The sequence below is a fragment of the Indicator indicator genome, chromosome 21, assembly GCF_027791375.1.
Source record: "Indicator indicator isolate 239-I01 chromosome 21, UM_Iind_1.1, whole genome shotgun sequence".
Lineage (NCBI taxonomy): Eukaryota > Metazoa > Chordata > Aves > Piciformes > Indicatoridae > Indicator > Indicator indicator.
The window spans coordinates 7,277,756-7,290,026 of NC_072030.1; the positions used below are offsets into that span (position 1 = coordinate 7,277,756).

At 39.4% G+C, this 12,271-nt stretch overlaps 1 protein-coding gene across 1 annotated transcript in view; it reads right to left on the minus strand.

Annotated features, from left to right (window-relative positions):
* Positions 1 to 3,298: 3,298 nt before the first annotated feature.
* The window catches only part of CSTF3 (cleavage stimulation factor subunit 3), a 48,034-nt gene continuing 39,061 nt past the window's right edge, over positions 3,299 to 12,271 (minus strand). Inside the window, exons 13-21 of the mRNA XM_054390314.1 lie at positions 11,677 to 11,751; positions 10,292 to 10,435; positions 10,097 to 10,199; positions 8,224 to 8,293; positions 6,754 to 6,949; positions 5,134 to 5,287; positions 4,639 to 4,733; positions 4,445 to 4,505; positions 3,299 to 3,501 (exon numbers count right to left, since the gene is read on the minus strand). Coding sequence (XP_054246289.1) covers positions 3,299 to 3,501; positions 4,445 to 4,505; positions 4,639 to 4,733; positions 5,134 to 5,287; positions 6,754 to 6,949; positions 8,224 to 8,293; positions 10,097 to 10,199; positions 10,292 to 10,435; positions 11,677 to 11,751 — 1,101 coding nt within the window. The remainder of the gene's footprint in view (positions 3,502 to 4,444; positions 4,506 to 4,638; positions 4,734 to 5,133; positions 5,288 to 6,753; positions 6,950 to 8,223; positions 8,294 to 10,096; positions 10,200 to 10,291; positions 10,436 to 11,676; positions 11,752 to 12,271) is intronic.

Here is a 12,271-nt window from a genome sequence, read left to right on the forward strand (position 1 = left end):
CATTATGGTTAGTATGGTAGGCTACTAATTTTTTCTGCATTTTTAATAGCATTTTTTTGCTGTTTACCTGCAGATGTTATAAAACATAATATATTTTTGTAGCAAATTTTCTGGTTATTGGGTAACTGTCCTCTGCTATGTACAGTACTTACAAAGGTGGCAATCTTATAGATTGCAGCTGTATTTATCTCTTGTAAAGACTTCAGAAGGGCAGAGATAAAATGTTTTGATAAAAGTGGCATTTCTTACCTTCTTTTTTTGCTAGTAGTTTACTTCTTTTTATGTGAAAGAGTGATTTTGAAGTAAATCTTTGTCATTTTCAGAAGGTGGATTTAAAGTGTGTGAAACTTGAGGCTGAAAATGTTACTTGTTTTTTAAAAACTACACCTGAAGATGGTTTCATATTCAATGACATCTTCAAAAATGACCAGGAAGTGCAGAGCACTGTCAGAAGTAAAAGTAATTTTAATGTTCTGTGAGAAGTGAATGATTTAATGTTAGTTTGAATATACAGGGGATATTTTTTTTTACTTTGTAGAGGTGTTCTTGAAATTTAAAAGTATTTTGTAGGTCTTGAATTTAATTAGCTATGTGTTGTATGGGCAAGTGTTCACAGAAGAGCTCAGTGATCTTGCAGCCTTGATGGAATTTCAAACCCAGCTAGGAGGTAAGTACATTGGAAATTTTCTCCTAGTTGAGCACAGTGCTGTGTTACAGTAATTATGAAAGCAAAGTTCTCAGTTACAAAGAGGAAGTGTCCCAAGTACTAGACTAATCAAGATAGAATGTGTTGTCTTCTTCAAAAGAACCCAACCAGTTACGAAAAATAAATAAATGAAAGATCCCTTTTATTGCTGACATCCAGGTTAATTTTATTAATCTACTAGTCAGACAAAATAATAGAACTTCTAGAAAGAAGCATTGGTTCTGAATCAGTGTTGATACTTCCCTTTTGCAGCTTTCCTTCAAATGTCAGTGTGGATGTAGCTGCCCTAACTGTGTCTGGAGGAAATTGGGATAAGTGAGACCTTTTGTTCTTACTAGTCTGTGCAACTATAAAACAAATCTTTTCTCATTCATTACAAACCCCCTTCTCAAAGGGAAAAAAAAAACAAACCTACTACAATCCTGCAGCTCAGACAAGTGATTTTTCTCTTGGCTAAATGTACTCAGATGGTAAAATGGATGCACGTCTTTGAATCTTCTGAGTTAGGTGGGTTAGCCAGAACAAAAATTTCTGAGTAGGTTTTTGGCATGATCCATTTAATTTTTAATTCATCAAAGGGTACTACAGAGGTCTTCAAGATTACTGCATCTGCTTACTGTATTATGTTACTTGTGCAGGATCTACTTCAAAATACAGCCTATAGCTCTGCAGCTCCAAAAAAAATCAATTCAGTTGTCTGTGTAAGGAAAGAGCTCCCAGAAATGCTAGTGCTAGAGACAGGAATAAAAGAAAAGTAACAAAGACAAAGCTATTTTCATTTTTGTTAAAAGAGTTGCTGAAGTTACAAATTGCTGATGTAAATTTCTATTTTAGTGTTGCCTAGCAGCTGCCTTAAGGGCCCCTTGGAGTTAGGCAGACTATAAAAATTCAAGTGCAGTGGGGAAGGAACTCAAGGATGTGGAGAAGAACATTGTTATGGGGAAACAGCATACTCAGAAAAGGCTTTGAAAAGTACCTGACTGGTGCCAGAAGGAATGGGACTGAATTATCAATAGATTGTACTCACTTACTCTGTGTGGTTGCTCCCAGTTCTGGACTTCAGGGTCATGATGTCCATAATGGCCACCTCCTGCTTACTCTGACATTGAAGTGTGGATTATGCTGTCACCAGTGCATGCATGTTGCTTGCATGGTGGATGCAGGAAGTCCCCCCTCTCTCTCTCTCTCTTTACAGCAGGGGTTTGATCCTAAGGCTTCAAGTAGGAAGAAGTGCAGTACCCATCTCTGGCTCCAGTCTCCCCTTTTGGGGCACACACAATGCCTCTGAGAGTGGGTGGTGTAGGCTGGTCACCAGCAAAGGTCTAAAGCAACTAAGAAACGCTCCAAAGTGCAGTTCCCCTTAATGATTTTCCCTGGCTGGTTTGTTTTTTTTAATGCTAGTGGATGACAAATAGTTTGGTTTTTTTCTCTATATTCTTTTTAAAAGAAATAGCAAAGCAGAAATTCTAGGATTGATAAGGCCAGACCCTAGCTGCATGTGAATGTTTCCATGATTATCCCTGCACTGTTTCACTGTTCAGGCTGGTAGATTAGAACACTGACCGGCTGCCATCCAGCCTGCTGGGGGCCAGAATAGTTTTCAATGTGTCCAAGTATCTGAATTTCTTGCAGTCCAGGGTGGTTCTTACAGGCTGGTCAGAGCACAATTCTGACCAGCCAGTTACAAGTTAAAAGCTGAAAGTATTCATAGAACCTGTTTTGAGAATTCCTAGTGTTTTTGTTAGCTTGTTTGACAACAGCAGGTGAAGCTATAGCTAATTGATTAACATTTAGCTTTGTACATTTAGTGGAAGACCACTGCAGTTCTCCAGGGACAGACTATGTTAGCCAGTATTCTTGGACAATCCACATAGAAATGTGTACCCAGTTTGTCTTACGATACTGTCTTCTTTAAACAGTCATGGAATTAAAAGCAAAAGTATACTGTATCCTCTAGAAAAATGGAAAAAACAGCTACTTCTACTATGTATGCTCTGGTCAATTTCCTGTGATGGTCTTATTAACATTGCTTTTGAAGTGGCTAAGTAATATTTAAGAAGTAACTTGCTGTGTTTGAATAAAACCAGAATGAGGCATGATGTTGCGGATATCCTTTTACTTTAAAGGAATGGTTTTTTCCATTTTCAACTACAAAACAGGTTTCGTACATTCTGCCATAAATAAAAACAAACAGGCAGGACACTACATGAACAAACTGAGAACGACTGTTTTTCCAGAAAATGTGAATTAAAAATGCTTCACAAGTATAAGCCATCCAGTTTTTAAAATAAAACTGTTGAAAACCCACAAGATTTCAAGTGGTAGATGTGAATACCCTTGAAGAACAAAACGCAGTTTTGACATTTTGCACTTTTGGTTTTGAAAACCTAGTTTCGTTAGGGCACATTCGAAGGTTGTTCCGGTTGTCTGCAGATCAAGAACCATGTGGGAGAAGAGGCACCACAGTAACAAAACCATTTTCAAGATTATTCATTGTTTGTTTGCAGCTGTCCCTTTTAAATGCTTGACTTTTAAGAGACTGACGGACTCAATGCAAGTCTTTGTCTATCACAGTGGAACTCCAGACTTGTTTCACCGGATTCTCTTTTGCTGTCGTGCTCTGTAAATGTCATGTACGGGGGGAACTACAGATCCTTTCTCCTCGTCGTCATCGGAGTCTTCATGTGGTCTCTTCACAGCCTTATTGAGCATAGTGTTGTTTTCCACAGGTCCATTGCCTTCCACAGCTATTTCAGGTAGGCCTCCAGTAATTATTCGTACAGCTTCATCAACAGCTTGAGAAAGAAAAAGGGATTTGTTTAATTTGTGAAATTCCCTGACTAGAAAGAAGCATGCAAAGCGGGACACCAAGACAGACTTGCAGATTTCTGGAACATGACACTTTTTTCTGTCCTATTCTACAAATGTTAAGAATGTAGTTTCGGCTGCCTAAAAGTCTGAGCTGTGGCAAACAGTAATTATAAAGTAGATGCTGCTGCCTCAGCTTGATACCTCCCTTTACAGGAGTATTGAGGTCAATTTGCAAGCTTAATAAAACAGGAAAGCCTACTGGGGAAACAGTGTAAGTAGTTCATGATTCATCAGAAAGTGCAGAGCAAGTCAGTTTCTGCTATCACCAGAGAAAACTTCAAAAATACCAGGTATCATTGAAATAGATGGTTTATTTTCACTCTGAAAGAAATGAATTCCATCTTTCTTTGCTCCTTAAACTAAGGGGGTGAAAGGATAGCACATTACCATCTGCCATAGTTTACATGAAGCCTAGAAGTAGGGACCTGTTTCTGTATTTCAGAACTCTGCCTTCACTGTCGGAGCTCAGAAACCACTGCTCTTGAATTGTTCTCAACACTGCAGTAATGCACACACAGAGTTATGCCTACCACTGAAGTTACCATAGTGGCAGAAAAGTTTTAGTTTACAGTTACAATGCTGCTAGAAATAACACCTTGCTTCTTTTAAAGGCTATTCTGAAAATCTTCGTTTCTTTTCTCTTAATGACTACCACCACAATTAAAGCAGCAACTGGTATTTTTCAGCTTTCTGACTTTGAGCTCCCCACAGTTAAATGTGCAAGCATCTGTTTGTAGATTCCAGCCTACAGCCATAGCCAAGTAATAATTACAGATCTGTAAATGAGGACTGGATTTTAGACAGCAACATCCATATGTAAAACGAAGTCATAATGCTGAACTACTGCAGAGTGAACAAGTCACTTACTGTCTGGCAGTTTGCATCTTCTAAAGATCTCCATGAGCTCATCCACTTGGACAAAGGGCCCCTGATTTAAAAAAAAAAAAAATAAAATTGGAGAAGGTTATTTGCAATAGAGTGATAGCGTGATATATACTGTGGTTTTGTCAAAACAGAATTTCTTCAACTTTTTGAAGTTTTCAGAATTCCTTAAAACAAACCTGAAAACAAACAGGAGGTGGCAGGAGCTTCATGAGAACTACAGCTGCTGGTGGAACAGGAAATACACCTCCTGGGACGGGATGTAAACCTGGAGCTGTGGGAAGAAAATGTGCGTGAAACCAGTGCAAGAGAGCTAGACTTAATTACTTGTGCAGCATTATTAGTTGGTGCAAATAATGACTGCCCTGTCACTTTTGCCTCTAGTAATTACATATTGCTTAGTCTCTGATCTGAAGCCTATGAGCAGTGTGTGTAACACCTTATTATCATTTACCAGACCCCAAACTACTTGTACTTATTTCCATGTGACCCTAGTATTAAGTAAAATATATATGCCTAAAGCATTCCAATGCAATAACAGCCTAAAATTTAAGTACATGTTTAGATGACTGAAGACTATAGGAAATTCTCTGTGACTAGGTTCACTAAACAAACATGTTAATAACTTGCCATCAGGTAAAGTACAGCCACTTCTGACTGAACCTCTGACTTACGTGCTAAGTGTCTTGGCTGAAATGGAATCATTTGCTGAGTGTCTGGTTTTGGATATTCAGGTTTTCTGTCCACTTCATCTTTGAGAACAGGCACAATGGAAGGTGCAACCACAGGGTCTGGAATGATAGCTGCCAGCTTGGCACGGGAGACATCCTGCAAAAGGCAATTGCTTGTTGAAATTACAGAATAAAACATCTCTCTACACCAGTTGCTTATTCTCACTTTGTCATCATTGTAATTTCAGATGTCCTCTTAGAAGACCATCTGGACTTAACTTGCACATTTCCATCAAACATTTAGTCTTAACAGTGACCCAGCTGGGAGTCAGAAACACTTGGTTTTGTTACTGAATGGGACCATATTTGTCATTTCTGAGTGGTTCCTTTTTTTAGGTTAAAAAGGTTTAGGTGAACAGGTGCAGACCACTAGGCCTTCACAACTATCAGTTCTCCCTCATTTAATTCCATAGCTTGCTTTAGCTGGAGAAGAAATAAACCATAAGGCAGTCAGCAGGCATGCAAAGCATCAGTTCAAACAGGATTACGTTTTGGCAAGTTACAAGCAACAGGAATCAGTCCAAGGGCTGAATCATTTTGGGTGCACCCCACCTCACAGCAGGACCTACTATCTTGTAAGCACATCTGCAACTTCCAAACAGTTTTAAGAAATGTACTGAGTGGGTCAGTGTGACTTATTTCCACCCATAAGGTTATTTTACTAGTGTGTGAAGAGCAACAGTTCAGCTGCTTTGTTAACTTTGATGAGTTCTGTGTTTATTACTTTTCTGTGTAAGAAATAAATGGAAGCTGAGGGTTCCATTTTGAGACATGTATTGAAGGCTCTCATCCTGTTCACACAAATGAGAAAGTGCATTTCCTCCAACAACAGAGCCGTTTCTGCCTCTTTGACAGCCTATTTTACATCATGCTTTAAAAACAAACTATTAAAATTTAACATTTTATTCTGTTTAACTGTTAGTTCTAGACTAAAACAGTGGTTAAAGTACATGTGGTCAGAAACAAGATGGAGGTGTCTGGCCTAGACTGTAAATTCCAAATAGCAGCACCAAAGCACTTTAGCCATAATAAATAACTGGGAAAAAGCAGGCAGCCCTGATCTCTAGGTAGTTTTCCTTAGCCTTTTGCAGCAACCACTGGGACTGCAGTATGGCTGCTGGTTTGATGTGGCTCTCCATGAAGTGAGCCCAGTTTTGGCAACTGGAGGGGAAGGGCAGCCAGCAATGTTTCACGCCAGTGACCTTATTTCACAAACTTGCAAAAGAATTTTGTGGGTTTTCAGGAGCTCAGGTTTACGTTTGAAGTGCAGACCTGTAGCTGAGTGGTGATGACATTAACACATTGACCTTTCCATGGGAAGATGGGAGGTAAATATGAATACACAAAGTTGCTAATAGTTGTATTCCTTCCTCCTTTCTGCCCTGGGCCCATAGTGCTTGGCACTTTGCTGCCCAACAAGACAAAAAGGAGGCATATCAGGTCTGTTCTTCCTGCTTTTCTATCAAAGAGAAAAAATGTAATGCAAACCTTAAACAAGGAATTGTCTGAGTTTGCTAGTACTGAAAAGAGTAACAGTAAAATAAAGTGTTCTTATCCACATACCTTATAACCAAGGGCCTTCAGTTCGCTAGCAGAGCAAGGATACAAATCCATGAACTTATACCTGTCTACCAGCAGAGCTGTTTCTTTACCCTCGTATTCTTCCTTGAATGCTGTAAACCTTCGTTTTTCAACTTTCAGTATACTAGCTAGATCACCAATGTTACTTTCAAAAGCTAAAAACCGAGCCCAGATTTCCCTGCAAAAGAACAGATAGGCACTTGCTGAAGGAGACAGAATTACTGCTCACAACCCAGTTACAGACAAGAGGACAGTTTCCAAGGAAGCAGTCTGGAAAGAGGAAACTCTTCCTGTGGTTTACTGTAGATGCATCTATAACATGCATTATCTTCCCAGTGCCTTACATAGCTCTCTAAAAGCTTTCCACCTAGTGGACTGTAAAGGACTTGGCTATGGAAAGGGAAGGATCACTGGTGTGACTTCAGCATTTGAGGTAAGCTTTTATCATCAATGTAAAATGCAACAAATAGATTTTACTCAGCCCGCTACACAGAATTTTACTCTCATCCTGATATGTGAAGGACTTTTCAACACAGACCATGGTTTAGTTTCTTTGCAAAGACTAGCAGATTCTAGCAGGCAAGAGCAATACACTGTAACACAACAGACAGCACTTCAGCATTTCAGATGGCCCAACACATACACAGTTACTGCTTACTCTGCAGAGTCTCATACATAAACTAAGCAACATCTGATCACATTTCTGAACTTGATTCAACATTCATTTTAGCTTTGGAGATCACCTTTCAAGAAGATTCAATTTCTAAAATCTTGGGTTTTGTCTCAGTTTTAAAATGAGCCATTTCTCATGAAAGCTCAGAATCGAAGTGCAGAATGAATATGGACAGCAGTGCCATGTTTGATGCATATGTCCTCCAGAACAATGGTGCACACTTGGACTGCAAAGGCTTCCTTCACTAACCCTTTCTCCACCAAAGTAAATTTTAAAAGTGGTCATGAAAATGTTAATCCAAGTATTTTTTGGTTCTTTCACTGTTTTATTTCCAGTTGGCTCAGAGCTGTTCAGCACTCTCCTCAATAAGTTCCTGACTCACCTTCTCCAGTGTAATGCTCCTGAAAGAAGTTTTCAGCTCCCTCTCCCCATCTATCTACCTGAAGCCTCTCTCTAGTCAGTGGTACATGACATCAGCCATGCCACCCGCTCAATCCATTGAATCCTTACTGAGCAGGAGGGCTTTGCACTCTATCCTCAACAGTGCTGCAGCAATGAGGTTTTAAAGTCAATCAACTTAAAGAACTTCACTGCAAGTAGGATAGGGATTTTCACAAATCTGTCACAGTTGTTGCTATTTTGGACAGCATGAAGAGGGGAAGGAACATCTGTACCTAATTTTGTCCTGTTGGTCATTTTTCTAATGTCTTTGGGATGTTTGTAGTTGACAGGGGTCATGTATCTTTTTTAGCATAGTGAAACTGCTTTTGCAGACGTACCCAGATTTCTCAGGTGGAAGGCTCCCTGAAGTTAAAACACGTTCAAACAAAACTCTTGTATTATTGTCCTCTTTAAAAATAGAAAGAAAAAAAGAAAAATCACACTGAGTAAAATATATCAAAGACAATTTAAAATAATTTCCACTCAAAGAAAGGTGTACATTGAATTAAATAGAAGGCTGACATTCTGATACCTGGATTTGAATTTCAGTAAGTAGAAAAAAACCTGAATGCCTACATAAAACTTCATTTAATGTTAAATTCTATTGTGAGTTTGCTATGTGAAAGCCTAGTTTTGTGGAGAGCAACAAACTGAGCCTAATACAGCCTCTTTAATAACCTCACAGATACTGCTTTACATCTCTTGAGGATCTCTGTTTTTCTCTGTGTTTATAAATTATCACAAATCTTGGCAATTTTAAATTTGGCTCTTCAATTAATGACTTCCCTTTTAAATTAGGACAACATTAATATACTTGTATATTCCTCAGAAGTCCTCCCAGAATTATTGAACCCAGTTCCCAAAGTCTAGTCAGCTTCTGTACATTGCCAGGTGAGAGGAAAGAGTGTTTGGTGTTCTTAAATCTGCTAGCCTCTGCCCTGTCTCTCACTGTGCATTCTACCATCTCTCACATTTACAGGAATTCACATATCTGTTTTCTTGGTTTTAGTAAAGTCTGCTAGATTGCCAAGACAGAGCAACGGACTAGCAAGATTTAAGATTGTTTTTGCTGATGGTAGTCTGTGGAAAGGCATTGCAAAATACTCATACAGACCTAAAATAATTTGCAAAATTAAATATACTTTGACTTGAAAAAAAAAATATTTAGAGCTCACAGGAATAAAAAAAAAGCTCTAAATCTGTTAAAACTTTCAGAGCCTGAAAAAAACCCCAGTACTGTAGTCTGACAGGAGAGATTCATATGCCTGGTGCCTACAGAACACACTGGAAGGTTCAGAAGATCCAGCAGCCCAGCTACCACAGCCACTGCTCACAGCAGCAGAGTGGAGACTGCCTCACAAAACTGAGGTAGCGATTGGCAATGAAAGCCAGATTGTGCTACACCTGTGTTATGCTATCAACACTGAGCCAGAGTACTGAAGAAATCTGAAAAATCTGATTAATGGGTAGCTGGCAGACAGGGCTGGGAGAAGATGAGCCTGGAATGAACTGCTCCTCATCCTCTTCACTAGTTCCCCATGAAACATAACACTAGGGCCTCTGCCAGCCCCTGCTCCCCAAAGCAGCTCAGGTTTCTTTTAACACACTAGCTCCTGCATCAGGGAATCCCACACAGACCTTCTGCTGCCACCACCACCTCATGCTGGGCCTCCTGAGTTCTCTGTACCCCCAGTGTTGGCACACGCAGGGAGCTGCATGGGTTGCCTGTGCCCTGCTCTTTGCATTGCAAACCAGCTCACCAGCAACTTCCAAGCAGGACCAATATTCACAATACTGCTTTTATAGCTTTTATATTTGGGGAGAACGAGTTTAAATTAATTCTAACCTAGCACTCCTCTCATGCTGATTTCAACCTCCCATAGAACTCTTTCCTTGAGATTTGGATTTCTCAGTATATTCCCCATGTTCCCCACATCCCACAGATTTAAAACTACTGCAGTGCAAGTGAACAACAATTTGGAAACCTCACTCTCTTCAGCAGAACCGAGATCTAATGTCAGTGTACTTCTGGAACTTCAGTAAGGACAAAACAGTAGGTTTTGTTTTCAAATTAATTGCTCAGTTTCATGAAGAGATTTCTTTGCTTTTCAAGAAGAATTAAAACTAAAATATAAAGACCTTGGCCTGAACCTATGCTCATGGAGAAGGCAGATGAAGGTTTTATTAGACCACTCAAAGCTTAAAGCTTACCATTGAGGTGAGAAAGGTAGTCGATATATGCCAGTACATATTCTGGAATGTCCCCATATTTTTTCAGCCCTAGCTCAAAAATCTTGAAGGCCACAGACTTATCCTGCAAACATTGAAAAAAAAATGTTATCAGCTTTAGTGAGCTATGTATCCTCCTGATACTTCTTTGGTATCAAATTGAGCATCTGTGATTACCTTACTACAATAATACTCCATTAAAGCTGCTGTAACATAGACGTGATGGCGAGTCCGGGTATCCTCTCTTGCTTTCTTAAATATCATTCTTCCAGATTTTATGCCTTCTGCTCGCCTTGCAAATTTCATATATTGGATATAAACCTAAGGTGCATACGAATATTTACAGTAACAGTGCTAATGAAGAACACTAGGACATAATCAAAGTTTTTGGCTATAGCTGAAGTAACCTTTACTCACAAAATACAGCTAATAAATCATAAGAGAAACAAGACTCTGGTGTGCTTCTGGAAGACAAAGCTTTTCATGTACTTTATTAAAAAAAATTTAAACCAATATGCAACAGTTTAACACACAGATTTTTCAAGGGATGTAGATGAGTGTAGTTTACATAAGTTGGTGCCTTCAGAGAACTAGAGGTTTATTGTTAAAATGGTAAATTCCAAAAAGGGTAAGACAACCATAAGGCTAAAGCACAGTCTAAAGGCTTGATGAACATGAACTGTACGTTATACAACCCAAGACACAAATCATCATGTCTGCAATAATGAATGTGCCATTTAACTCAATGGCCAGTTTCTGATTTGCATTTCTTTGGGATTTAACTTTCCTTCACAAACAACAGCATTTCTCAAACAGGGGGAACTAGTCTGTGGTTTCTCAGAAAACTTGTATTTGGGAAGCATTATAATCCGTGTTTAAAGAACAGAACATGTTAGTAAATTGAAACCTTTCCTCTGACACTGACCTATTGTTTGATTTTAGACTGCAGAGGTTTGTCCTTTTCATGATTTGTCCTATTTATAAGCTCAATTTTTTGAGGGCAGATTACTTTCTCACACCACTTGTTCAGTATTAGCACAGATGGCACTACAGACAGCGCTGCTTACTATACAACTCTACAACTCAAGCAGATGTGCAGCAACACTTTTTGATACTTATATGGTACATAACAGATCTATTTGCAAACTTACATGTACACAGGATGGGGTAGGGAGGGCAACAGTCCTCCCTCTGTGTAGGGAGGACAATAGGCAAAAGCAATGTCCCTTTAATCAAAGGGGAGGCAATGTGAAATTTAGTTGAGCCAAATTATACACCAATTCTTATGAAATGCATCACGAAATCTTTAGTATCTTGTATCTTCACCACTTGTTTTAAGAGATTTTCCAATAGGGACAGAGGAGAAAGGTGCAGGTGACTTGGTGTATCTAAGTGGATTAAAGGCTTATCAACCTTGCTGAAATTTTACTCTTAAGTCTGTCATCTCAGCACTCCACCTGTTCAGTCATTCTTGTGACCCAATAAACTCCTGTCAGGACTTGCCCACTCTTTGTGTGTACTCAGGCAAATGTGGAAAAACTCAATACTAAGGATCATCTTACCAGAGTAGGATCAATGTCTTCAATAGCCAGGAGTCGGTTATATATGCTGTGTACTTTCTCATACTTCATTCGACTCTAGGTAAAGAAAAAGGAAATACAGGCTTCTTGATTGCATTCAAAAATCAAACTGAAGACAGACAAACACTGTGTATGTCAGTTCCTTTATTCAGACGCATTTTACGTCTTCTGCAGTCATTTCTTTACTTCCCACATTAATTTCTCACTAGTGCTTTTCAAAAGTCTCTGGAGTCTTTCCCTAGTTTAGAAGTACTGTAGCACAACTGCCACTGTAGGTGTTTGGGATAACAGGAACATTTCATTTGCCTCTATCTAAAAGCAACGTGCAGGCAAGCTAGGAAAACCACCTTCTTCACTCTGTTCCCTGCCAGCTGCAGCTCTCCACATATATCTTGCAGAGGATTCCATAGTCCTCATCTGATCAGTGGGAAATGGCCTTTATTCCTGGTGGTTCATGTGCAAAGCCAAGCACTGTTGGGGCATTACTCATTACAGAGGCCATGCAATATGGTGGTAGTGTGGGTAGAGATTTCTCAGGAAAGGTGCAGTATAAGGTGCCTTCCATCTGCCCTCACAG